We start from the raw sequence: 27,608 nt of genomic DNA, 5'->3' as shown, positions 1-27,608 counted from the left end.
TTCCCTGCTTGTTCTCTGTCTCTCTCTCAAAAATAAATTTTAAAAACATTACAATTTTTTTAAAAAATTTTAAAAGAGAGAGAGACGAGAATTTCTCTCTCTGCTTCCCACCATGGGAGTTAGGACGAGAAGGCAGCCATCTGCAAACCAGGTGGTGGGCCCTCATCACAGACTACCCAGCCTCCAGAACTGTGAAAAGTACGTGTGTTTTGTTTAAGGCATCAGTCTACGATATTCTGTTATAGCTGCCTGAACTAACTAAAACAGACTACAAATGTTCATATACATAATGCATTCTGTGGCAGGCACTGTGATGAGCATTTCACTCCTATTAACTCATTGTCAGACTCACCACAACCCTGTGAAGGAAGTAAACTACGATTTCCATTTTACAGATGAGGAGTCTGTGGCACAGAGAGGTTAAGCTACTTGTCCAAGGTCACACAGCTAGTGATCAGCAGAACTGGGGTTTGAACCTAAGCAGTTGAGTTCTCAAGTCCATCCTAATAACCACATGGCCCTGCCTCTGACAAACAGGTCTCCGGAAAAAGAAGTCAACGAGAGACCAGCTGCGGCTTCTAACGTAGGACCCGTGGGAAGGCTGCGCTGCTCGCAAGTCAGGGCTCCTGCACACGCTGCTTATATCCACCGTCACAAGGATCCAACTTGTCCCTGTCACCTTCCCCTCAAACAAACACCACTGGTGGGAACTCGCTGAGGTCAAGGTATGGGACAGGGGGTGTCACTGACAGTAGCTGCATCCTCAGGAGGTCACCAGGATGCTGAGAAACCCTCCCTGGGGCTGAGGATGGGAGATGCTGAAGGGGGCAGCTGTGGCTGCCACACTGTCCTTCACACCAGCAAGTAGGCTCCTTTCCCTTTAAGAGCCTGGAGTCAAGGGTACGCCATCTGATCAGCTCAAAGGACCACTGCCCTGATCCCACAAGCTGACCTGAGGGCTCTGAAGCATTAGTCAGAAAGAGAAAGAGAATGGGGGGGCGCCCGGGTGGCTCCGTTGGTTAACTGACTGACCCCTGATCTCGACTCAGGTCACGATCTCACAGTGTGTGAGTTTGAAACGCCACCTCGGGCTCTGTGCTGACAGTGCAGAGCCTGCTTGGGGTTCCCTCTCCCCCCCTTTCTCTCTGTCCTTTATCCACTCATGCTCTCTCAGTCCCTAAGTAAATAAACTTTAAACAGAGAGAGAGAGAGAGAACGAACGTAAACACAAGTCTGCTTTGCCAGCTGCCACTCACGCCACCCTACTGTGCTAACAGCTTCTCTTGAGATTGACGACGATCGTGCCACGGGGTGAACAGCTCTGTCGAGGCAGACACGCCACTGAGCCACTGTCGCACTGATAACGGCTACAATGTTCCCAACACCGCAGGAGGTTTAGAGGACTGGGAGACAGCTAAGATGATACATCGTGACCTGGAGACCCCCCCAGGGCTGAATCTGAAGGCACCAAGGAGCGGGAATCACAACACACTGTGCATAACTGTGGAAACACGAGATGTGGGTTAGAGCCCCTTTAAGCTACAAACTCCTGGAGGTGGACGTCGTCCTCGGTAACTCTTATCACTGCAGAGTTCGTGTTCATTCCGCAAACGGTCATTTGCTGGCACAGACGTTCGTACGTCCGGAGACGAATCCCTGAGGAGCTAGGAATTCGACAGAGTCTGGACCGAAGAACAGGAACAAGTCCAGACTTTGGGTGCAGATGGCTTGAACTTGCAGCCTGGCCCAACCGCTGGCTGGTTAGGAGCAATACTTCCTTTTACGGGCCTCAGTTTCCTCGTCTGTAAAATGGGGGTGATTTTAGTAACCTTCCAAGGATGCGACGGGGAGGAAACACGGTGAGGTGCAAGCACTTAGCATAGTGACCATCCCAGAAGAAGCACCTCGTTGTCAGCTATGGCCGTGCTCAATTGCCAGCCGTCACTATAAGGATTCCTCGTCCAGGACGTCCAAACATGCGTTCCCACCTCAGAGACAGCCAGACGAGGAACAGCTCCGAGACAGCCATCTCTTGGGGAAACCTTAAAACCGTGTCCCCCCTCCCACAGATGGTAATGCAGGGGAAAGGGCTCTTTCCTCTGCTCTTCTTCATCTGCTTTCCTTCTGCAAAGGACCCGGTGTGCTCAGCTCACGGCGGATGGCCCAGCTCCTGGTTCTCTCCTTTCCTGGTTCTAAATACGGCAAGCGGCTTCCAAACACGTCCAGATAAACCCCTATATTGTCCAACAGGCAGAACAGGGGGCCTTCGGAAGGAACGAGGTAATAAAGCCAAAAGATGACTGGACCTTGGCCCCGGGCTTTGGCCTCACTTATGAGACAGACAGACAGACAGACAGACAGACATGACTTGCATACATTTGAGATTCTGTGTGGCACAGAGCAGGAACTGGCCCTTAATTAATGGTGCCAATGGGGAGCTAGTGGGTGGCTTCTCAGCGGCAACCCAGGAGTGATGCAGAGCAGCGGCAGTCCAGGTGCGAATGTCCGTCCGCCTTCCTGCTCCCTCCTCTCTGCCACCTTCCCCCTTGAGCTGGGCCTGGATTCAGGCAACGTCAGCAGGATATACTGGACAGAATGACTTCAGTCATTCTGGTCGAGGAAAGCAGCCCTGCAGAAATGCTTTCCACCCAAGTCACACAGGTTGGAAAATGGACCAGAATGACACGGGGGCAGCTTGGCGAGTCAGAACCCAGTACCAGAGACCAAGCCTCCGGGAGCCATGGTCTACAGACCATCAGGCCCGGGGGTCAGTCGAGAGCCGGCAGCGGAGACCCGGTCAGACACCAGGTCAGAGGGTCTCCCCCATCCGACGCTGTGGGGGCGAGGAGGAGACGGGCAGGTGGAGTTACTCAGCTACCCTGAGACCAACACAGCACCGGCTTGAATCTGGACTCCACGCCCCCTCCCCAAATCCTCTGTCAGGTGCTGGAGACAGCCAGAAACCAGTGGCGTGGAATGCTGTGAGCTCCCCAGTGGCCTGCCTGCCTGGGAGAGTGGCCTTAAGCTCCCCACTGACGGAAATCAGGCAGGAGCACTGAAGAACAAACAACGGCCTCCATCAGTCACGTCTGCCTGGCCGGGCTGACGTCCCTCCGTCCCTTTCGGGCTACAAGCAGGGCCCAAAGGAAAGGGGAGAAATTTGGGCTGGGGGTTAGAAACCCAAGAGAACTAGCTTCGTAGGGCTAGGCATCCCAAAACGGGTGGAGGACCCTGGAGGGGGACGAGGGTGAACGACACCATCAGAGCTAAAGAAAGAGCCAGGACGCCATTCTCTCCACATCCTTAAAAAATGCAAAACAAAACAAAAAACCCTCTGCAGAAGCTGCAGGATCGCCCTTTTTGAACACAGGCTTTGGGGTCGGGCTGACCGGGGTTTAAGTCCCAAGTCGGCCAACATCTAAACTCACCCGTTAAATAGAAAAAGTACCGTCTACCTGCCGGGTCGCCATAAAGAGGAGACAGGCACCATCTAGCCCAGCACAGGGGCTGCAGATCTGGGAACACAGTGGAAGCTAGTCTTACTAGAGCTGTGAGACCTGCTCTAAATAGTTCCTGCCTAAAGCAACGCCTACTGTGCATGGTGAAGCAGTGTGGGGTGCCGGAGGAGGAAATAAGAAAACCAAGGTACCATGTAGCATAAAGGTTCAGCACGGAAGCATCGTGTGAGCACTCCCACACCACCCCACACTGTCCCATTCTGTCTAGCCCCATTCTGTGCTACATATGTTGGTCTAGGGCAGGGATCAGCACACTTTTTTTTCTGCAAAGGGCAAGAGAGTAGATATTTTCAGCTTTCTGGGCCACAATATCTTAGTAACAGCTACTCAACTCTACTGTTGTAGCACAAAAGCAGCCACAGATAAAATGCACGTGAATGGATGCAGATGTGTACCCATAAAACTTTACTTACAAAAGCAACTGGTGGACCACATTTGGCTCCAGGGCCATAGTTTGCCAACTCCTGGTCTAGGGTTTGGGGGTTCATCAAGCTCACGCCACCAGCAAACAGCCAATGCAAAAAAAGCTGAATTGGGACTAAATGAGAAAGAACTCCATGCTCTTTCCATGGCCCCACCAGACCCTTCACAATCCCACCACCACTAACTGGGTCAGAGTTCTCAGTGGCCCCACCCATGCCCAGCTGCATTCTCGCTGCCCCCTAAATCCGATGGGTCCCTCTATGCCCCTTGCCCCCTATCTCCACCCCACTAAACATCCCTGACTACTCCATCTATGAGGAACCAACTTCTCCTAAGTCATGGGATACTTACAGACCCGAAAGATTAAGCCAAGTTATCCCCGGGGACCACATGCTTTAGCAGTTAAAGGCACAGGCTTGGGCATCTGACCAGGGTTCACCGTCCCCTTCAGCCCCTTCCTAGTGGGATGAATGTGGGCATGGCAGGCAACCTGAGTGTTTCCCTTGCCTGCGGAAATTGGTTAGGATTTTTGAAAATTAAGTAAGAGAGTTTAGGTGAGACATGGAGGAACCATTATTCAAAAATGGAATTGTGAAAAAGCCACCTCCTGTATAATTCTCTTTTCCTCAGTAGGCTTTACATTTACCAGGTAGATCATCATCTCCTTGCAAGATCATTTCCTTTTGACCTACTCTCCAGATTCTGTAGTTCTTGAAGCCGTACGGAGAGAAAGCACATAGTAGGTGCTCAGTGAGGACGTGTGACTGATGGCTGCACCACCCCCGGGGAGCAGATGCAACGAACATGGCGGGAAGCCCCTGGAAGCTGCGAAATCATTTCTCCCACGCTGAAGATCTCATTTGTGATGCCAGCTGAACTACCAATGGCTGGCTGGAGAGGGGTCTACATTTTCTCTCAACCCCTTTCACCTCTTAATTGAGCTCTTTTGACTTAACTTTTTTGGTTCTTATTCCTCTTTGCCTTTCTCCAGGGAGAGCATTCTCCCTCGAGACTGCTGGTCATTATTAGCCTATGTTGCATTGCTTTCTTTTTTTACATTTATTTATTTTTTTGAGAGACAGAGAGAGACAGCATGAGCAGGGTAGGGGCAGAGAGAGAGGGAGACACAGAATCCGAAGCAGGCTCCAGGCTCTGAGCTGTCAGCACAGAGCCCGACGCGGGGCTCGAACCCACGAACCATGAGATCATGACCTGAGCCGAAGTTGGATGCTTAACCAGGTGAGCCACCCAGGCACCCCCCCCCTTTTTTTAATGTTTATTTTTGAGAGAGAGAGAGCTTGTGGGAACACGAGCATGAGTCAGGGAGGGGCAGAGAGAGAGGGAGACACAGAATCCGAAGCAGGCTCCAGGCTCCGACCTGTCAGCACAGAGCCCGACACGGGGCTCGAACTCACAAACCATGAGATCATGACCTGAGCCGAGGTCAGATGCTTAACCGACTGAGCCACCCAGGCGCCCCTGCTGCATTGCTTTCTTGACAGAAACAGTTTTGGTTTTGTTTTTTGGGTTTTTTTTTTTTTTTTTTAAAGGAGACAGAGGATTTCACAGCCTGATTTAGGCCTGGGTGTCTCTAAAAGCTTAGAGAATAAAGCCACAGGGGACAGCACCGAGGCACTGTAGAAATCCGATCTGCCTTCCCACAGTTGACTTCAGAGAAGTAGAAAGGGGTGTGAAACCTTGGTCCGGGCAAGCTCCCAAGCCCTGGTTCTTATGTGGAAGTAAAGGCACCTATAAACCACTGCAGATCGAATAATCCACAGATACATCGAGTGGGAGATTCTCAACTTTCCGGACAAACCAGGGTCACACTGCCTGTGGAGAGGAGGGGGTTGGATGCTTCGATCTCCTAGAACCGAAGGCAGCCATCCTACTCTCTGCAATCAGGGATGCCTTCACTGGTACGTGGAAGGATGTATGCCCAGCCCTCCCCACATCCTCTAGACACATTAATAAACACTTGCCACTCACCGTGCCGGCCGGGCGCCAGGCAGTTCTAAGGCTTTCCGTGCACCGACTTAAACTTCGCAATGACCACGTGAGTTTGTCTAGTAGTGCCCATTTTACATATGAGGAAACTGGGGGTGCCTGGGTGGCTCCGTCGATTAAGCCTCTGACTCTTGGTTTCAGCTCAGGTCACGATCTCACCGTTTGTGAGACTGAGCCCTGCATCGGGCTCTGTGCCGGTCGTGCGGAGCCTGCTTGAGATTCTCTCTCTCCCTCTCTGCCCCACCCCTGGCTTGCTCTCTCTCTCTCAAAAGAAACAAATAAACTTAAAAAAAAAAAAAAAAAGTTTACTGATGAGGAAACTGAGACAGAGAAGCCAAGTAACCTGCCTGAGGTCACACAGCTGGTAATGGGTGAAGCTGGGACACCTGGCAGTCTGGCTCCAGAGCCCTCGCTCGCCCGCTCCGTGAGCTGCCACCTCGCGCAGACACATAGCACCCTTGGAAACCAGGTCGTTTATTTTCTCCAGTGTGTGGGTTCTTCTGAGCCCCCAGCATTGAAGGTCTGGCTGGATCAGGCTGCCGTGAGACCAATTCTCACTTTGCAGCTGCAGACGGATGGCCCAGGAAGAGGGGAGGGGTCTGCAATTGCCAAAATCATGCGACCACCCCATGAAAGCATCAGCATGGACACAGGCCCCCAGACTCCTAATACAGTGCTCTTCTCATGGTCTTCCAGACTCACGGCCAAAATGCACAATGAACACTTGGACACCCACAGAACCTCTGGGGAACACGCGGTCCTTCTCCCGACAGGAATGAACCCAGAAAGCAGGGAACCAGGCCAAGATGAAGCCACCCAGAATCCTGTGTGACTCCAGCAGAATCGTAAGCACCCATCGAGCACCGGTCTGTGGGCTCCAGCCCTGTGACCATTTGCAGCAGGCCAAGCACCTTCACCTGGTTTTCTCTGTGACCAAATGCACATCCGAGCAAGATGGCTGGCAGACAGGAAGGCTGCGGCCCACACCAAGTTTCCCTTCTGTACAAAACGTGAGCCTTTGGAAGACAAAGTCAGGAGCAAAGGGCAGCGAGCTCTCCCCGCAGCAGAGCCAAGGGCCGGGAGAGGCTGCAGGACAGACCCTCAGGAGCATCCAAGTTACTCAACACTGACTGAGGAGGCTCGGCTCGCACACCCTCCTCAGCAGCAGACAGAGGCCAGCTGACAGATGGACGGACAGTCTAGGACTGGCACCCACCCCTGAGAGATAACCACAGCCACCGCGTCATCAGATCCCGCCCCCCGACGTGCTCTCCCTCACCCTCCAGGTGGCCACAAGAGGAAAGAGGTGACAAGACAAATGGGGGCCCTTGCTCACCATGCCTGAGAGGCACATTCAGTCTGCTGGCGTGTCCTCAAAACTTTAAAGTGAACGTGCCAGGCAAAGGGAGAAGCGCCAGCAGGCACGGACGCACGGGCCTCCGCCGCTGGGGCCCCCGGACGGCGCCCCTGTCCCCACACGACACCCCTCCTACCTGCTTCCATAAGCTGGCACTGCTGACCGAAGACGTGGGAGAAGGTGACCGGGCCCGTGGCGGAACCGGCTGGTGCCAGCGTGGAATCCATGGCGTTTCCGGGGTCTTCGGTGTTGGTCACGCGGCAGCGGCCGGACCCTTCAGAGCGTCCAGGCCAAGGACGCCGCCGCCACCGGCCCCGGGAACCGTAGGTCTGAGGCTCCCCGTCACTTCCAAGAAAACGTCCCCGCTCCCGAAGTTTCTAACGCTTCTTCCTCTCACCACTCACTCCTTGCGGGTTTTCTCAAACACCAGGCTGGTGAAAAACGAAACCCTCTATGGCTTGGCAGATGGTGCACGCTAGCCTAGCCGAGTTAGACGCACAGGGAAATCTAAGTTTCACCCAACAGGAGTCCTTTCCTCTCGTCCGGGAGGGATGACTGGGATGCGGAGTCCCCGGAGTCCTCGCGGCTGCTCCCTGGTGGCCGCCGGCTGGCCGGCTGGAGAGCTCAGGCCCCAGCAAGTGCCCGGCGGCTGCAGGAAAAGCGCTGCCTCCTCGGGTCTCCTGCCAGGGGGGCAGGGCAGGGGGCGAGGCTGCTCAGGCGCCCCCCGGAGAGCTGGCCTCACAGGCCAACCTCTCCCGCAGGCGAGGCCCCGCAGCCGCAGCCGGCGGCCGACAGGGTCCCCGCGCCCCTGGGCGGCCGGATGCAGGCGGGGAGAGCGCGGCGGGCGGGCGCAGCGCGGGCACTCTGCGGCTCTGGAGCGCGGCGTCCCTGGCTCATCCTTCACTCCCGCGTCCCCCTCCTGGCAGGGCTGTGGGAAGGAGAACGAGACACGGTTAAAGAGCCCCTGCTCCGACCTGCGGCTGCAGGGCCCCCCCCCCATCTCCCCCTCCCCCCCCCCCCGCACCACCACCCCTTTTCCGTGATGCAAAAGGGACGGTACTTGGAGATATTCTGGATGCAGAGGGAAGTGCTAACTCAGCCCAGCAGGCTCCTGGCTGCTGTAACCTCTTCATGCCCGCAGCCCAGGAAGTGCCAGCCTGCGGGAGAGGAGAATGCCACCAAGACAAACCCAAAGACCAAGAAGAGAAGAGGGGGCAAATGCCACACGTCCCCCATGGGTGACACGGGGATGGTCTGTCCGGGTGCTATTCTGGGCACAGAACAATCCACCTGCTCCCCCCCCCCAAAGGGACAGTGTCTCTGGGAAGGGGGGAGAGGAAGGAGAAATACCTTTCACATGATTACAACAGCTGTGGCAGTGGGTGCTAGGTCTTTATTTTGATATCCCATCTGCTGATCACAAAGGTGCTAACTTGAGAGACTGAGAGAGAGAGAGAGAGAGAGAGAGAGAGAGAGAGAGAGAAGGAAAGACACCGCACCCTCTCCAGCCAACATTTTGGATACTCTTGGGCGGGAGCTGGCTGCAGTGCTGGTGGGACCCTGGCACCACAGCCACCAGGACAGAGAACACGACACGCAGTACAGCAGCCCCCATGTCTGTTTCCCCAGGACGACTTTGGCTCTTTGCCTATTCCGTATTTAAGATACAGAGGGTAAAGTTCCAACTTCTTTGTGGGCCAAAAAGGCTCTTAAACAGAAGCGCTTTCCATTCAGGCTCTCTGCCAGCCCAGGGATGTTCAGAGGGTCGTGTGCGATGGTCAAGGCAAGGCAGAGGAAGCCTGGAAAATCCCCCAAGAGTTACACGAGGTCTACTTCAAGTTCACGCTCCGAGGTAGCTTGAACAACGGAGTATTCGTTCCCTTGCACACAGAGGTTCTTCTCCAAGGCATGGGGTTATGGGACATCAGAGACCATTCCCTCTGACTACCGAGGTCTCATGCAATCAAGAAGACCAGATTTTTTGAGAGCTGTGGAAAACCCCACGCAGGATGGGAGGCGGACTGGGTTCCCATGTCTTGGTGGCTCTGTCAGTTTTAATGCATCCTACCGATGAACGACTGTGCTGCCACTAACAGAGAACCCAAGGTAGGTTGTGGGGAGGAGGTATGAAGAGGAGGAACACCAGGAATCTTCAGGGTGGTGAACGATCTCTATGACACTATAAGGAAGGATACGTGTCATTACACGTTTGTCTAAACCCATAGAGTGTACAACAGCGAGAGTAAAGCCTAACACAGACCACAGACTTTGGGTGACGACCACGTATCAGTGTGGGTTCATCAGCTGAAACAAGAGTCCCACTCTGGTGGGGGGTGTTGATTAGGGGGGAGGCAGGGCACGAGGAGGGTCTATGGGAAATCTCTGCACCTTCCTCTTAATTCTGTTGTGAAACCAAAACTGCTCTAAATGTATTGTCTTTTTTTCAAAAAATTTGTAAATGTTTACTTTTGAGAGAGAGAGAGAGAGAGAGAAAGACAACACAAGCAGGGGAGGGGCAGAGAGAGACAGGGACACAGAATCTGAAACAGGTGTGGGGCTCGAACTCACGAACAGCAAGATCATGACCTGAGCCAGAGTCGGACGCTTAACTGACTGAGCCACCCAGGTGCTCCTTGTCTTAAAAAAAAAATCCAAAAAAAGAAACTTTAAAAGAAACTTTTTTTTTTTAATGTTCATTTATTTTTGCGAGAGAAAGAGAGACGGAGCATGAGCAGGGAGGGACAGAGAGAGGAGACACAGAATCTGAAGCAGGCTCCAGGTTCTGAGCTGTCAGCACAGAGCCCAATGTGGGGCTTGAGCCCATGAACCATGAGATTATGACCTGAGCTGAAGTCAGACCCTTAACCAACTGAGCCACCCAGGTGCCCCCTCCCAAAAAAAAGAAAAAGAAAAAACTTTAAAAGAATGGGGCACCTGGGTAGCTCAGTTGGTTCAGCATCGGACTCCTGATTTTGGCTTAGGTCATGATCTCATGGTTCATGAATTTGAGCCCTGCGTTGGGCTCTGAGACCTGCATCAGGCTCTCTCTCTTCCTCACTCTCTGCCCATCTCCCTCCCTCCCTCTCTCAAAACAAATAAATAAACTTAAAAACAATCCAAGGTAAACCTTCATACAGTAATTCAACCTGCAGATGTCTTTTGTTTGGAAAACCATGGGTTCTCCTCCCTTCTCTGCACACCCAGCCCACTGCTGCCCCCCCCCCCCCCCCCCACGGTGTTCCATATACTAAACCTACCACTGGGCTCTCTGGGCGCCAGGCACCTGAGTTGCCTCCTGCGCCCCCGGGGGACGGTAAACACAGTAATGATGCCACCTAATGGTCAGTCATCAGTATGTCACCCAAGTCGGGACGCCGGGAATGAAGGGAAGCACCTCGTAATTACACCAGGATAAGTGGCATCAACTGGGAGCCATGTACAAGAATTTCCCCCGGGGGTGGGATGATTCGGAAATATACGCAAATTTGATTTCATTAAATGCTGCCAAGAACCACTCCAAAATGGCTGTGCTGGTTCGCACCCTCACCAGGGATGCACGTGGTTCCGACTTACTCACATCTTTACCAGTAATTTTGGCAAAAATTAGAAAGCTGGGCAATCCAACAGGTATAAAAAGCCATACAAGTCATCGTTCTGATTTGCCTTTCCTCAAGAACGAGGAAATTGAGCCCTCCTTGGAAAGTCCATTGACACTGCAGCTGCCTCTTCAGGAAAAGACCACGGTAGAGTCAGGTGCCCCATTTCCTGTTCGTAGCCTCTACCCACCTTTCCAGTCATCTCTCTTTTCTTTCTTGTTGATTTCCTTGACTTTGCGAGATTTTGCTTTGGACCTTGCCAATATCTCCTCACTGACACCTTCGTGCCTGGTGTCTTGTCTAGACTAGAAATACTTCATTTTAATGTGGTCTGGTCCGTTGCTTTTTCTGACTTGCAGCCTGTTTCGAGGGTCTTGCTTGAAACACCCTTCCCTAAGGCGGCAAAGTCAGCCTCCTTTATAGTTTCACCTTTCACGTGTAAGCCTTATCTAACTGGAGCCTACTTTTATACCTAGTATAGGGTAAGGTCCAGATCTGGTTTCCTTAACACTGTGAACCAGCTTGTGCCATCCGTGGGCAACATTGTAGAGTCGGTGACCAACATTTTTAAAAGCCCAGATTCCAAATGTTTCAACACATGTCAGGTCTGCTGTTGTTGAGCCTATATGTCTCTTGCCAGCAATCAGCTGGAGCAGCGGATACCCTCTTATGTGCAATACGTGCCTTCCTGATATACCAAATCTGGTCTGCGTTCATTTACAGTATAAACCGATTTCTCCTAGAGATGTGGTCAGGTATTAAAAACACCTCCAAAGACAAAGGTCTAACGAAAATCACATTCAAGAAAACATCTACTGACTTACAGGGCTTTTGTTACATCTGTGCTACTAAAGATCATTTATTAATTATCTAGTTGATACCTGACACGATGCTAATCACAGGCAGACGGAACAGAGGTGGGGCATGGAAGGTGGTGGAGGCGAGGAACGAGGAAAGGGTGGGAGAGATGACACATAATCTGATTGGACATGTTAAATACACAGAACAACTAACTTGTAAGAAGAGGAAAAACACCACAGTGTGAATTGTGGATCATGAAAGGTCTTCCCAATTCCAATATAGGTGAGGGTTATGACCTTCAGGGAAACCTTTAATTAAGGGAAGGAGTATGTCAGCTGGATCTGAGAACAGACGTGGGCTTTGCATCAGTAGAAGAAGACTGGGCTGGGGGGAGGGGCTACACAAGTAAGTCATTTGGGCAATGCTAGTTTACATGCCGTGTTATACCGAAAAGGCTCTCAAGGCCACTTAGGGCTCTTTAGATTAGGAAAGATGAAACCTTGCTCTACTTCAAATCAATGGTCATATCTACATTTTTAAAATCTCCCCTGGTACCTTTTCAGACTTTAAACTGATCTGCCTCCGAGGGCTCCCTTGACTTCGCTGAGGCTCATACTCCCCAGAGGAGTTAAGAACCAATTCTCTGACTGATCGGGCTCAACCCATCAGCTGTTATCACCCACAGTTCCCAGAAGGTACAGAGTACCACAGCCAGGCATCGTAGACAAGCAGAAGCAAAGGGGAGAGCAATCTGGGAAAAAGGGACCCCGGGCTCAGAGCAACTTGTTTCATGAAGCTTCATGTCTCGTAGCAAAACCCCCTCAGCAGAGGCTGTTACATACCATGAGCCATGCTAGGAGCTCCATGGACGTCCTGATTGAGTAACAGATACTAACATGCCCCTTCCTGGATGAGGAAACCTGGGCTTAGGGGAAATTCAGGTGCTCTGCCCAAGATTATACAGCCATTAATAGGATCCTCAACAGGAACAGTTCTACTGGTTCCCTGCTTTGTGACTACCTGTTACGCACTTCGCTGAAAAGTCCTGCTGCTGAAACACAGTCCACAAAGGTTTCCATATTGACTCAAGGGTCCCAGCAAGACATGAACTAGGTCTTTACTTTTACGAAGTGTTCAACAGTTTTACCGGGATATAATTCAAATGCCATACAATTTACCCATTTAAAGTGTACGATTTAGGGGCGCCTGGGTGGCTCAGTCGGTTGAGCGTCCCACTCTTGATTTCAGCTTAGGTCATGATCTCTCAGCTCATGAGATTGAGCCCTGCATTGGGCTCTGCACTGACAGTCCACAGCCTGTCTTTCTCTTTCTCTCTCTCTCTCTGTCTCTCTCTCTCCTCTCTCCGCCTCTCCCCTCCTGTGCTCTCAAAATAAATAACATAAAAATAAAAAATTAAGTGTACAATTTAATGGATTTTAGTATATGCACAAATATTTACATCAGCACAGTGTTGAACATTTTCATCACCTCCAAAAGAAACCCAGACGCTTTAGCTACCACCCCCTAAACACCCATCCCCCTTCAACCTAAGCGGTCAGGAATCATTCTGTCTCTATAAATGTCCCTACTGCGGTCTTTCACATGAATAGAATCATAGAATGCTTGTTATACAATCATGTCTTGATGCAGTACTGGGTACTAAGTTATCGTAGCAAACTTAAAGGCAACAAAGGCAAAAATAGTACTTGGCTCAAAGGAGCTTAATTAAATTTCTAAACAGACTCATTTAGAAAGGGTAAGGCTTTCTTTCACTACAGAAGTCACTGATCAGTAAATCTAGGCCACTCGCCTTCTATTCTGTCACAACAAAACCTGTAGAAGTAAATGTAATTTTTCTCTGGAGTAATAGGTCTTAAATTAAATCTCATCAATCCCAGGGCTTAAATTATTTCTATAATTTCATATATACTTTCCAGCACGGAATCAAAAATAACCAGTTATCTACTTTCCTTCCTTCCTTCCTTCCTTCCTTCCTTCCTTCCTTCCTTCCTTCCTCTCTGAATTATGGAATTCAATCCAAAAGAGATGAGAAGACAGACAAAAATCCATGCCTGAGGGGTCAGTGGTGGGGCCCAACGCTGAGTCAGAACCCAGGAAAGGTGAGGAAGGTATCCCTACGGAGCAGCACCAGCAAAAGGAGACTGGTTACACTGGGCAGGGGAGATTAAGCAAATAGGTAAACATATTGAAGATAATAAGACAGGTCTGTTAGAGAAAAGGGAAAACTTAGAATGAAATTTATGGTGTTAAATAGGAATTATAAGTATGGGTATGAACTCATGATTTCAACCTCTCTATATAATATATATACCACATATAAATAACTACAAACATATATATCTATATTATCTAATATGTAAGTATATACCCAAATAAATGAATATAGATTTAGACGTGTGTGTGTGTATATATAGTATGTCAGTATATAGACTCTATATTCCCTAATTCTGTCTCCTGGAAGTGCCTGGAGGCAATGACGCCCCAACAGCAATGACATCTCATAGGTTCTAAATACCATTCTTCCCTAAAAGGAACCAGACCTGGTTGGTTCTAAGGCTGAGACAAGGAAAACACAAGAGCTTGATGTCTTGTTTGGCCAGAAAGTATGAAAATGCTCAAAGATGGATGGAGATATTCCCAACAACACACAGAAACCAGTTTAAAGAGGGTCCCACTGACCAAGTCAAGGATAATTTGAGCATAAAAAATGATAATAATGTATTTAACTCATTAAATAGAAATCTATGTTTCCATATGGATAGATGGATGAGTATGTAATACATACATACATACATATATACATACATACATTACAGCTCTTCTTTATACAATGTAAATAATGTAACTGGAAAATTGTCATTTGACTGCCATTCAAAGTGATACATCAGACAAGAAACATCAATGAATGTCAAAACCATAGATGAAAGTTTGATGAGGAACAGTAGACTTAATGTCTCAAACTATGTCCCTATAAAACATTTACTAATTGCAAAGAGAAAAGGGAGTGACTTTACAGTGAAACCTGATTAAGACACTATCCTATTCAAGTGACCCAAGCTAACTCCATTAGTAAAAGAACAATTCAAAATCATGCCCCAGTGAATAGGGTACAATAAGACAAACTCAGCATGACTTCTACAATATCCCTAACAAAGATCTATTACACGAATCTAATCATGAGGAGATCAGAGAAGCCCAAACTGAGGAACATCCTACAAAATAACTGTTCTGTAATCTTCAAAAGTAGCAAGGTCATAAAAGTTAAGAAAAATCTAAAAAGTATTCCAGATCAAAAGCAACTAAAGAGGCAGGACAACCAAATGTGATCTAGAATTGTTCCCATAAAACTTGAAAGGAGTACCATTCATTATATGGTAATAATGGATTGGAGTTGATTCTGTGTGATGATTACACTGTGGTTGAATAGGTGAATTGTCCCTGATGTATAGGAAATGTACCCTACAATATTTGGGAGTGATGGAGCATCGTGTCTACAACATACATACTCTCAAATGACATGTGAAGGAAAAATTCTTTGTACTATTCTTGCTTTTCTGTAGGCTTGAGAAAAATAACCAGACATAACAAAGACAACATGATCAAAATGCAAGAGAGTCAATGTAAAGACAACCACAGGTAATCCAGATAACTCCAGTCTCAGATACAGACTATAAGTTTGCACAAAATGATCAAGGAAACAGGGGTGCCTGGGCAACTCAGTCAGTTAAGCATCTGACTCTTGATCTCAGATCAGGTCTTGATCTCAGGATTATGAGTTCAAGACCTGTGTTGGGCACCACACTGGGCATGAAGCCTACTTTAAAAAAATATGATAAAGGAAACAGAAGAATGTAAAGAATTTTGGCAGCGAAATGGAAAGTATAAAAAGTTACCTAATTGAAAAAGTGAGCAGCAAAATTGGTTATTAGACATAGGTAGAAAGAATTCCCAAGCTGGAAAAACAGAACAAAGTCTGAATGCAGCACAGAGAAACAAGATGGGAAAAAAAAAAAAGAGAGAGAGAGAGAGAGAGAGAGGACAGAATGAGACAGTAGAATTCTACACCCACTGAAATGATCCTTCAAGAATGAAGAGTAACTAAAGGCATCTTCAGACTAAACAAATCAAGGAAAACTCATCACCAGGAGACCCAGTCAAAAATACACTAAAGGGAGGGGCACCTGAGTGGCTCAGTCGGTTAAGTGGCTGACTTCGGCTCAGGTCATGATCTCACGGTTTGTGAGTTCGAGCCCTGCATCAGGCTCTGTGCTGACAGCTCAGAGCCTGGAGCCCACTTCAGATTCTGTGTCTCTCTCTGTCTGCCCCTCTGCTGCTTGCACTCTGTCTCTTACATTGTCTCAAAAATAAATAAGCATTAAAAAAAAATTGTTTTAAATACACTAAAGGGAGTTTCTTCAGGGAGAAGAAAAATCACCCCAGATGAGAGCTTGGGGCTGTAGGAAGGAACAAAGAGAAGTGAAGGCTAGTTGTAGCTAAATATAAATTAGATAGAAATCAATGTGAACATGGAATATTAATATATAATCATACACACTTATAATTATTAATGGTTAAGATTAACTTATTGTCTATTAACATATCATAAAGTACTTAACTGTATTTAAAGTACATATAGAAATAAAACACAAGACCAAAATAGCTTGAAAATTGAGAGGGGGGTAAATGGAAGGAGAATGTTCTAAGATCTTTGCATTGTCCACGAAAAAATAGGAGCATTAGTGTATATCAGACCATGATAAGACAAGAATGCATGTTATGATCTCCAGTGTAACCACTGAAAGTATATGAAAAGAGTATATGATCACCAGACTAATAGAGGGGGGAAATGAATATAAAAATAAGCACTCCAAAACATGTCAGGAGAGAAGAGAGAACTTAAAAGAAAGCTGGTCTATTTCTGTCACTATCAGACAGGGAAAAAAAGAAAAGAAACAAACAGCTTTAGACACCACAGATATCCTTCCTAATAACAAAATGATCAGTTCTAGAAACCTCAAAACAGGAGACAAAAAAAAATGGATAAACTATATGGAAAAGTGAAAAATAGAAAAACTAAATAAACAAAGAGCAGAAAATATTGAAAAATGGGACGTAACATATTGACCAATGTGCATGTAGAATGTGATCAACAACTACCAAATATACCTTTTTAAAATGTAGAACACTACAAAAATTGCCTCTATGCCAGACTTTAATTCATGTTTCAGAGAAATGTCAAAAGAAATAAAAAGAAACTTCTTTTAGCTATAAAGAATACACACTGAAAAGCCCATAGAGAGAGTGATGACTAGGCAGAGCATAGAGGGTTTTTAGGGCAATGAAAAGACCCTGTATGGCACTGTAATGATGGATAATACCATTATAAAGTTGTCTAAACCCACAGAATGTGCAACACCAAGAATGAACTTTAATGTACCTATGGACTTGGATATAATGACGTGTCAACGGAGGTTTATAGATTGTAACAAACACACTACTCTAATAATGGATATTGATAATGGGGGAGGCCATACATGTGGGGGGCCACAGGGAATATGGGAAATATCTGTATCTTCCTCTCAATTTTTCTGTGAACCTAAAACTGCTCTAAAAAATAAAGTCTGCTAAAAAAAAAAATCTAACCTGTCTCCTCCCAGCCAGGATAGGGACAGAAATAGCCAAATAAGTGGAAAGGCAACATATTTAACAACAAAAAAAAAAAAAAAGAAAGAAAGAAAAAAAAAAAAGAACCCTATAGAAAAACATAATTCATAATGGTAAAATATTGAAAGCTTCCCCCTAAAATCACCACTATCATCACTTCTATTCATCATTATACTACAAATTAAAAAAAAATGAAATTAGAAGTTTGAAGTAAAAAAAAATAAAATTGTCCCTATTTGCACGACATGATGGTTGTAGGAAATCCAAAAAGAAGAGTCTACAGATAATTATTAGCATAAATTCAGCAAGGTTGTAAGATATAAAGTATATATAAAACAGAAATTATATTTCTGTATATGAAACAGAAAATAAAAAATTTTAAATATAATAGCATTGAAATATATCAAATAACCAGGACTAAATCTACTATAAAAGACTACAGACCCCTCTACAGAAAACTCTGAAAGATGGAGAGAAAGTAAACAAACCAAAACAAATGAAGAAATGCACCATTAGGCATGGACTCAGTAATTCAATGTTGTAAAAGTTTCAGTTCTCCCCATATTGAGCTAAGATTTAATCTTACTGAAACTTGAACAGATTTTCTGTGAAAATTGACAAAATGATTCTAAAATGTAATTGGAAAGGCAAAAGAACAAAATCTCTTGAAGACCACCAAAAAATGAGAAGACCTGCTCTGCCAGGTTATCCAGATTGTCAAGCTTCGGTAATTAAGAGAGTATGATATCGGTGCAAGGACACAAATGGACCAAGCCACTTGTGCTTGGTCCAGAAGGTGACTCATAATGATAAAGCAATAGAGATGCACAGTGGTGCTCAACTGGAAAACCATATGGGGGGGGGGGGGGGGTAAAACTAAACTAAAATTTGACCCCAACCTCACACCATACTCAAAAATCAATTATTAGATGGATTACAGATTCCAATGGGAAATTAAAACAAAACTTCTTGATGATAATAAAGACTATCGTTTATTGCCCAATGGCTTCTTAAATAAGACACAAAAAGCATTAGCCATCAAGGAAAAGATTGATAATTAAGAGATCAAAGCCAAGAACTGAACGGATTCTGTGGCTTGTCTTTCCACTATAATAGTGACACATGACGAAATGTGCACCACCTATAGCCAAGAAAAGATTGCTACTCTCATTACAGAAAGATCTCCCTCAATTCATTAGGACAAAGAACTCAATTACAACACAGACAAAAGCACTTCACAAAAGAGGGTATTTCAAAGGGGAAAGGCAAATTGAAACCACAGTGAAATAACTAACACATATCCACCAGAATAGCCAAAACTTAAGATAGACAATTCCAAGTGTTGGCAGAGGTATAGAGCGGCAGGAACTCTCACACCCCATTGGTGGAAGCATGTGCAAGGACTGTGCAAACGTTTTGGAAAACTGTCTGATTAAAGTTGACCTTCCCACCTGCTCTCTGGCCTAGAAACTCTACTCCTAGGAAGACACCTAACAGGACGCATGCGGCATATCGCCAGTGTTCAAAGAAGCATCCATCACTCGTAACAGTCCCAAACGGCAAACAACCCAAATTCTGACCCACAGCAGTGCAAGAGAGATGTGTGTATTCCATACACTCAGGAAATGTAAGTGAACAAAAGACATGCAACATGGGAGACTCTCCAGGTTGAAAGGGAAAGCCAGACGCGAAATTCATGGATGAATCCAATTCGTCCGTCTTGAGGAACTTCATATAATCATTGGTGTGAGGGGTCAGGACACTGATCATCTTTAGGGAAGAGGGAAAGGGGCTCATTGGGAGGATCTCAGGGCGCTTGCAATGTTCTCTCAACATAGGAACTCTCTCAACATAGGAACACAGGACTCTGTGCTGTTGTTTACTTCAATAAAAGTCACTTTAGAAGGTCTGGGTGGATACGCATCAAACTTAGCAACAGGACAACCCAGGGTAGTTCCATTTTTCCTTTACATTGTCTAGAATAAAGTTGTACTGTTGGAATTTAAAAAAAAAATAATTAAACACTGAGTTGGGAGAATAAGTTTTCTATCCCCCAACCACTGTTACTGGGGGGGGGGGGGGGGAAGCTGAACATTTGAGAAGTGAGCTATTAAACAAAAGCAAACACTACTTTATCTTAGCGCTGTCTTCACTCTGTTCATTCCACTTACGTTTTTTCCTGAGTACGATACAAATTCCAATACCCCTTCCTACGATATCTTTTTGCCACACGTTTAGAACAGTCCCCGGCATGGACAGACCCTCAAACATAATGGACAAATGGGCAATCTGAGATTTGGTGGATGTGTTTTTTTTTTTCCTAGTGGGGATTTCCCTAAGGAACTGCACCATCAAGTCGGGCTTAGCTTTCTCAGATCTGCATCACTACAGTGATGGTGTCTTTTATTGCCCAAACTGGAGCACTGGAGGGGATGCTGTTAGCAACTATACTGGTATGTCAGGCATAAACCAGGACCATTCCAGGCAAACTGGGACGTAAGGCTACAAGCTGGCTTGGGACTAAGAACGCAATGGCTGGAGAACATTCAAAACGTAAGGCAAGGCTCCTCCGGGATTAGAGCCGTGCTGCCAACCTTGTTATTAAAACAGGGTAATTGTGTTCTCTTACTTTCTACATAACAGCTAATGCTATTAGCTCTGAAATAGAAACCTGTGCTAAATGCATCTTTTATGAGACACGGCCTTTTGTACTTTCCCTGCCTTATTTGCCGGGTGCCAAATACTGTTTCTGGGAGGAAGACCGCCTGGGGCACACTTACCAACGCCACACAGACAAGCTGAGACGGAACCGTTGTTCTATTTGCCTCTCGGGCTCTTTCAATGCAGTCCGGGGGTTGAATTCTGGACTATTAAGAGCCCTGGGAGCTTAGTAAATATTTGTCAAGGGAGCCACGTGGCACAGTGGTCTTTCCGGTACCTCCTACATGTTATACCCCCTCCACACATCTAGCTTTTGCACCTGCTCTCTGCCTGAAATGTCCCTCCCCCTCCCTCACTGAATCGGCTCCTTCTGGACCTCAGCTTTCAGTTCTGACATCACTGCTTCACGAAATACATCTCCGATCATCCCCGGAAGGTTAAGTGCCTCTGTTACAGGGTACCCAGACCTCCTATGAGGACCCAGGTCTTGACGTGAGATTTCTCTAGGGCCAGAACCAGGGTGGGGCAAGTGAGACACTCACCTCAGGTGCGGACATGAAGGAATCAGAACAAATTATATATCTTACTGCAATATGTTTAAAAATGTTTGTTTATTTGTTTAGAGAGGGAGGGAAAGAGAGCACGAGCAGGAAGGGCCAAAGAGAGAGGGAGAGAGAGAGAATCCCAACTGTCCGTGCAGAGCCCCACGAACGGTGAGGTCACAACCTGAATGGAGGCCAAGAGTCAGATGCTTAATCGACGGAGCCACCCAGAAGCCCCTGTGCAATATTTTTTACTAGAGAGCAGAATGAATGCAAAAAGCTTCACGACAAACGCAAAATCAAAATGTAAAATAAAGACAGGATCGCAAGGCAAGGCTTGTTAAGGTACAGATCGCGGTTAAAGCCCATCCCTGAGTTTCTGATTCTGGAGGTCTAAGGTGGGGCTGAAAATCTGCATTTCCCACCAGTTCCCAAGTGGTATTGACACTGCTGACCCAGGGGCCACATTTGAGAACCACTGCTTTGGGTATACTCACCCCACCTCCCACCTCTCCCCACGTCAAAGTATAGAGAAATAAAAATCGGCAGAAAAGCAGTCCAACATTTGACGGTCTAACCTCCCGTGGCAGATGCATGCGTGTGTGCCTCTCACATCCTAATGCCCAAAACCGACGAACATGTTATCTTATGTGACAGGAAAGGACTGTGCAGATGTGATTGAGTTGGGGCCCTAAGACAGGGAGACCAGCGTGCACGGTCCCAAAGCAGTCACTTCCTCTTGATGAAAGAAGGTAACACAGTGACAGAACAGAGACCAGCACGATGTACTTCATGAGGGCATGAAGACAGGAGGGTGGGGCCACAGGCCAAGGAATATGGTGGCCACTGGAAGACAAAAAGGACAAGAAGACAGATTCTCCTCTCGGAGCTTCCAGAAGCCCTGAAGACACCTTGGGGTTACCCCAGTAAAACTATTTCGGGCTTCTGCCCTCCAGAACGGTCTGAGTAGCTAAAATGAACAAATCAGGAAACTATAGATGCTGGAGAGGATGTGGAGAAGCGGGAACCCTCTTGCCCTGTTGGTGGGAATGCAAACTGGTGCAGCCGCTCTGGAAAACAGTGCGGAGGTTCCTCAAAAAGTTAAAAATACAATTACCCTATGACCCAGCAATAGCGCTACTAGGCATTTACCCAAGGGATACAGGAGGGCTGATGCATAGGGGCACTTGTACCCCAATGTTTATAGCAGCACTTTCAACAATAGCCAAATTATGGAAAGAGCCTAAATGTCCATCAACTGATGAATGGATGAAGAAATTGTGGTTTATGTACACAATGGAATACTACTTGGCAATGAGAAAGAATGAAATCTGGCCTTTTGTAGGAACGTGGATGGAACTGGAGAGGGTTATGCTAAGTGAAATAAGTCCTACAGAGAAAGATACCATATGTTTTCACTCTTAAGTGGATCCTGAGGAACTTAACAGAAGACCATGGGGGAGGGGAAGGGGGAAAAAAAAGTTACCGAGAGGGAAGGAGGCAAACCATGAGACTCTTAAAAACTGAGAATAAACTGAGGGTTGATGGGGGTGGTGAGAAGGAGGGGAAAGTGGGTGATGGGCATTGAGGAGGGCACCTGTTGGGATGAGCACTGGGAGTTGTATGCAAACCAATTTGACAATAAATTTCATATAAATAAATACATACATGTTGTTTGAAGTCACTGAACCTGTAGCTCAGTTACGTAGCTGTAGGAAACTAACATCTTCCCATGTGAAGGAGCCTGGCGTGAGAGCCGCTCACATCTGCTACAGGAGAACGCATCTCAGCCAGGCCATTCATGTACATTATCGCCAATATTCCCACTGGCTCTGACAAAATGGAAGACTGAAGCTCCATTTATAGCCATAAAACTAGCAGGTCACGGACAGAGGCAAGGTTCCAACCCAGGCTAGTGACCTCTAAACCTCACCACCTTTCCCTCCCCTCATAACACTGACACTTAGACGCTTGGTACCAAGCTCAGAATCAAGCCTTTCACATACGAGATCGTAATTCGTCCTCACCACCATCCTCGGTGAAACTACTTTCATCCACGAGAAAACAGATTCAGAAGAACAACGACTTTCCCATAATGTCACAGCTAAGAAGAGAAGCGCTTGGAATCAAATCCGGATTTTACATCAGAACCAGCAGCGCATTTAATTAACCATCAGGCCATATCGTCTTCTATGGGAGGAGACAATAGATGTTGGTTCTTCCGTGAGAGGGACCACCTGCTTTCCATTCATCTTGAGCTCTGACCAATCCTCGTGTGCACCAACCTAAGGGCACCATGTGGACATGGCTGGACCTCACACTTCCCTTGAGATCTATACCCTAAATGAAACCAAGAACCAAAACCTGCAGGTAGTATAGACCAGCATCCCATCCACAACACCACCCAAGGCAGGGCTAGACTCCTATGCTCCCTCCTAAAAATCTGATGAAAAAACACTAGCCTTTCCTCAGAAAACCAGGTACAACTTTACATGCACTCTCAGCGTCCTCATGTTGGCCCCACCACCACATCCCTTCCTCCTGCCAAGTCCCGAAGTCCATGCTTCTCACCCCAATGCCACTGCCCTGTCCCCACCTGGCTCCTAGCTTTGTGTCCCTTTAGACCAGGGGCATAAGCTGCATTCACCTGACCTACATTTTAAGCAGAAACCAGGCACGGACTCCAGAGTTCAAAGCAAGGGTCCTTCCTCCCCACACCGCAATGACACCAAGTATCGTAAACCTGTTATAAACAAAACACCCAGGGACACACTGGAGAAAGTCACTGTGAACTGGGCCACCAGGCCAAGGCAGGATTGGCAACCACAGAGAGAGGGGCTGGTGTTCCCAGCAGACGTAAGCACCGCCTCATTTCTTCGTTTCTCCAGACGGTCTGAACTCCTTCCTACCTCAGGACCGCTGGAATGTTCATGCAGGACTCTAGTTCCTGGGCCTACGTACAAATTTCTCCAACAGCCAAGAAAATGAAACGGTGTAGTTCCTAGCAGGCCACGGCAGTCTAGAAGGGCAACCCACATCACCAGAGGTTAGACCAGGCAGTGCTATTCCAGTCTCTTTCGGCAACCCAGGTAGACTACAGGTAACAACCACCCAAGCCACGAGGCTTGAACAATAAGATTTATCAACACAGTCCCAAGGCAGGTTTCAGAGTTTAAATTTCTTCCCCTCCCCATCCCCCCACCCAAAAAAGTACATGCTGAAGTCCAAACCCCCAGCACCCCAGAGTGTGACCTTATTTGGAGACAGGGTCTCCGCAGAGGTAACCAAGTTTAAGATGAGGCCATGAGGGTGGGCCTTAGTCCAGTATGACTCATGTCCTATAAGAAAGGGAAGTCTGGACCCAGACAGGCACACGGGGACAACTCCAGGTGAAGACGAAGGCAGAGATCGAGCCAAGAGATGCCAAAGATGGCCAGCAAACCCCCAGAAGCCAGGAGAGGCCTGGGACAGACTCCCCCTCACAGGCCCTCAGAAAGAACCAACCCTGCAGGCACCTTGATCTTGGACTTCTGCCCTCTAGTAATTCTGCTCTGTTGCTTCAGCCCCTCAGCCTGCGGTATTCTGTCACGGCAGCCCCAGCAGACAAACAGCCACTCCTAGTTCAATCCTCCCATTTCACAGGGGACCAGTAACTCGTCCCATCAGAGAACCAGTAACTCGTCTAGGTTCTAGCAGGGCTCAGCCTGGATTCCTGTCCAAGCTGGGGTCTGTCGGCCTCCCACGCACAGCTGGACACAGTCACTGCAGGCAATGATGCCACTGAGCTCATCAACCGCAGGCATCAGCGGGGCTTCCGTCCGCACTGGAGTTGGTGCTACAGCAGGTGCTGTCCTTATCTTTGGGCCTGCTCCATCTGAATCTGGACTAAAATGGAGTGGCTGAGTGACCCCTGAATGGAAAGGGGGCCCAAACTCCTCCTGTGGCTCCCACGGTCATTAGCATGGAAGAAACAACCTCATAATGGCGGGGTCGCTGGGGGGGGGGGGGTGGTGGTGTTGGAAACAAATTCAGCTTAATCAGAGAAATACAGTTTGCAGGCAAAGTGCTAATTCATCAAAGCACAGCCAATAGAGACATTCGCTCGGCTTTCATTAGCCCAATGAACACAATACAGGAGCAGTTACGCATAAAGAGGCAGAGACCAGTAATTCCTTCCAAGGAGCTCCTGGGTGACCGGGTCTTTCACATGAATAAAAGGGAGCTGATTAATCAACGATGGTGAATAAAAGCTGCTTGCTATCCACCGAGACATGAACAAGATCTAAGCTAGATAGTGCTTCCCACCCGCCCTTTCCAAGCCGGTGCCCCCTCTCCCAGCAGAACGAAACGCGACAAGAGCAGATTTTTAACAACGTGGCTGCCCTGCCGTCCCGGCTTCATTCCTTTCCCTAAATAATCGATATGTGCGGATCACAGCTGCTATAAACGTCAAGCCGCAATTTGTGACTAACGCCATTGCAAATCAGTTCGGGCAGCTCGTGACCAGAGGCCTCCCCCACTGCAGCCAGGGTGGAATAATAAAACCGCTCAGGGGCTGCGGTGGCATTTTTCTTCCTATCAGCTCTCGACGCAGAAGGGCTCAAGATTTTATTTAATCTTGCAGGCTCCCCGGGAAGGAGGAAATCATGGCTGGAATCCATGATGCTCAGTTGACCTTGGGAAGCTCAAGGACGGATGGACCTGATCCTTAAAAGCACACGTCCTTGAGCAAAATGACCTGTCATTCCTAGAGACCAACAGGGAAGAACCCAAAACTTCACCTGCCTCTGGGCCTTTGCACCTGCAATTCTCTTAGCTTGTGATGTTTTGCTTCCTTCTTGCCCAACAGCTAACCTCAGTTGTCACTCTGGTTTCAGCTCAGTGGTTTCTTCCTCCAGAAATTCTTCCCTGACCTCTGGGGCTGGGTTGAGCATGTTCCTCTACGCTCCTATAGTTCATGACACACGGGGACCCTGGTTTTCACTTACCCAACAGCACTTACCCCATCTGCCAGTAACAGAAACCTAGTGTCCTTTGGGAGGTCCCCACCACCAGTGCACACAGCCTTGGTGGGCTATCAACCTACGATCCTGTCCACTTGGGGCCAAAGAAGTAGACAGAGAGGCAAAGTCAAGTGAAATTCTCCTGCCGAGGCAACCTGGTGTTGGTGCAAGTGAGGAAAATGGCGAGAACCAGTTCGTCCCAAAGGTATCGGCTGTGTCTCCTGCTCCTCCGACCTTCAGGGCTGGTGCCCACTCCTGTCCTTTCAGCGCCCAGGTGTTCAGCTTCTCCTCCAATCCTGTGAACCATCCCCGCAGCCTCTCAGTGCCCGGTCTTTGGCTGAGCTAAGCCAGAGTCTGCTTCTGCTGCTTCCAACCAAAAACCCCGAGGTCCTGTAACATCGCACCCGCTCTACAGAGACTGCCTAAGAAAAGTGGCTGTCGCGTGGCGCCTGGGTGGCTCAGTCAGTTAAGGAGCTTTAGCTAAGGTCATGATCTCATGGTTCATGAGTTTGAGCCCCACATCGGGTTCTCTGCTGTCAGTACAGAGCCCGCTTCGGATCCTCTGCCCACCCCCCCATCTCTACCCACCCCCTGCTCATGCTCTCTCTCCAAAATTAACATTAAAAATACTAAAAGAAAAGTGGCTGTCACTGATCTTCACACCCTCTGTGCCTAACACAGGGTCTGGCACATGGTAACTGCTCGCCAGTTTATGGAGTGTAGGCTCCTGGCACTAATCACGGAGTAATGCTGCTTGGATCAGCTGGGTCAAGAGCTGTCAGTCTGACATGAAACACATCTGCAGGTCTGCTCAAGATGAACGCACTGAGAAGCAAACGTGATGGCGTAGAAACACGTCAGGCTTCCAGGCACGCACGTCCAAATCTAGAGGCCAACCTCAGAATGTGTTAGTCAGAACCCAAGGGCACGGGGTTGGCCTGTTAGTCCTTGTATCCACAGCACGACACCTGGCACCCGGACAGGTGCTCGAGAAATGGGTCTGAGTGTGTATCACCCGACGTCAGTCTTACCTTCAGCATCTTTACAGGAAGATAATGTTGTCCCCTCTCCAGACTACTGAGGCTTAAAGTCAACACCGAGCAAAACATGTAGCATGATCAGTGTCTGGTGTGCATCAGCTCCCCTCTCGTCAGAGGGCAGGTCCAGCCTTCAAGTCTCTCCCTAAGCCATAACTGTGGTGTGCAAGGGGAACCTCAATTTAACCCTGCGGCCGCCAACCCTCCATCTAAGTTACCTAGTCTAGCGTCTGCCGATGGAGGAGAGACTTTTTCCCTCTACCCTCCAAGACTCTCCAGCTGAGGCCCCTGCAAATTAGAAGGACAACAGACAGACTAACAAGAGGAAAACAAACAGAAGTTTGTTAACCCATGCAGCGCACATGGCACGCACAGGGGAGAAACTCAGATGAGGAATTCCAAGGGGGGTGTTAGAACTTGGGCTTTAGATAGCATCTGAACAAAGGACAATACATTTGTAGGGAAGCAAAAGGGAAACGGGTTTAGGCTTTCAGGGGTGGCAAATGTATGGGGAAAAGTAACGGGGGAAAAAAAAGAGTCGCTTACTGAGTTTTGTTAGGCAGATTCCTCTGGTGCGGTCTCTGGGCCCCAAAGAATCAAGAGTTGCCCCAGTGATTAAGCAGGGTAGAGAGGAGAGGGCAGAGTATTTTTCTTGTGTCTGCTTTCTCTCAGTTGCCTTCAGCTCAATATGGCCCTTATGTCAAAGGGGCATATTTGGGGTTGTATACTCTGAACGCTTTCATGTCATATATAGAAAGGTAGGACCCAGGGTTCCAGACATCCAGCTATAGCTGTCCAGAACATGAACAGTACCCTGGGTCACCAGGACCCACTGGACAGCAATTCCATTGATCTGACTTTGTACCCAACTGCCCTGTTGATCTGCCCTCTAAAAATGTCCCGTCTCCTCCCACCTCCTAAAAGAGCTTAGGACGTCATTCTTCTCTCAGAGAGCAAACACGACCATCTAGATCAAGG

At 47.9% G+C, this 27,608-nt stretch overlaps 1 protein-coding gene across 3 annotated transcripts in view; it reads right to left on the bottom strand.

Annotated features, from left to right (window-relative positions):
* Positions 1 to 27,608, bottom strand: part of KAZN (kazrin, periplakin interacting protein) — a 1,132,657-nt gene that overhangs the window by 1,084,340 nt on the left and 20,709 nt on the right. For all 3 annotated transcript variants that reach the window (XR_015254486.1, XM_086715734.1, XM_086715735.1), the window contains exon 2: positions 7,442 to 8,233. Coding sequence is in view for 2 of the 3 variants with exons in the window: in XM_086715734.1 (XP_086571860.1) it covers positions 7,442 to 7,532 (91 nt within the window). In the remaining variant the exon portion in view is untranslated. The remainder of the gene's footprint in view (positions 1 to 7,441; positions 8,234 to 27,608) is intronic.

This window comes from Puma concolor, chromosome C1, assembly GCF_028749965.1.
Source record: "Puma concolor isolate L17-30 chromosome C1, mPumCon1.1.hap2, whole genome shotgun sequence".
Classification (NCBI taxonomy): domain Eukaryota; kingdom Metazoa; phylum Chordata; class Mammalia; order Carnivora; family Felidae; genus Puma; species Puma concolor.
This window is presented reverse-complemented; position numbering and strand designations above follow the sequence as displayed.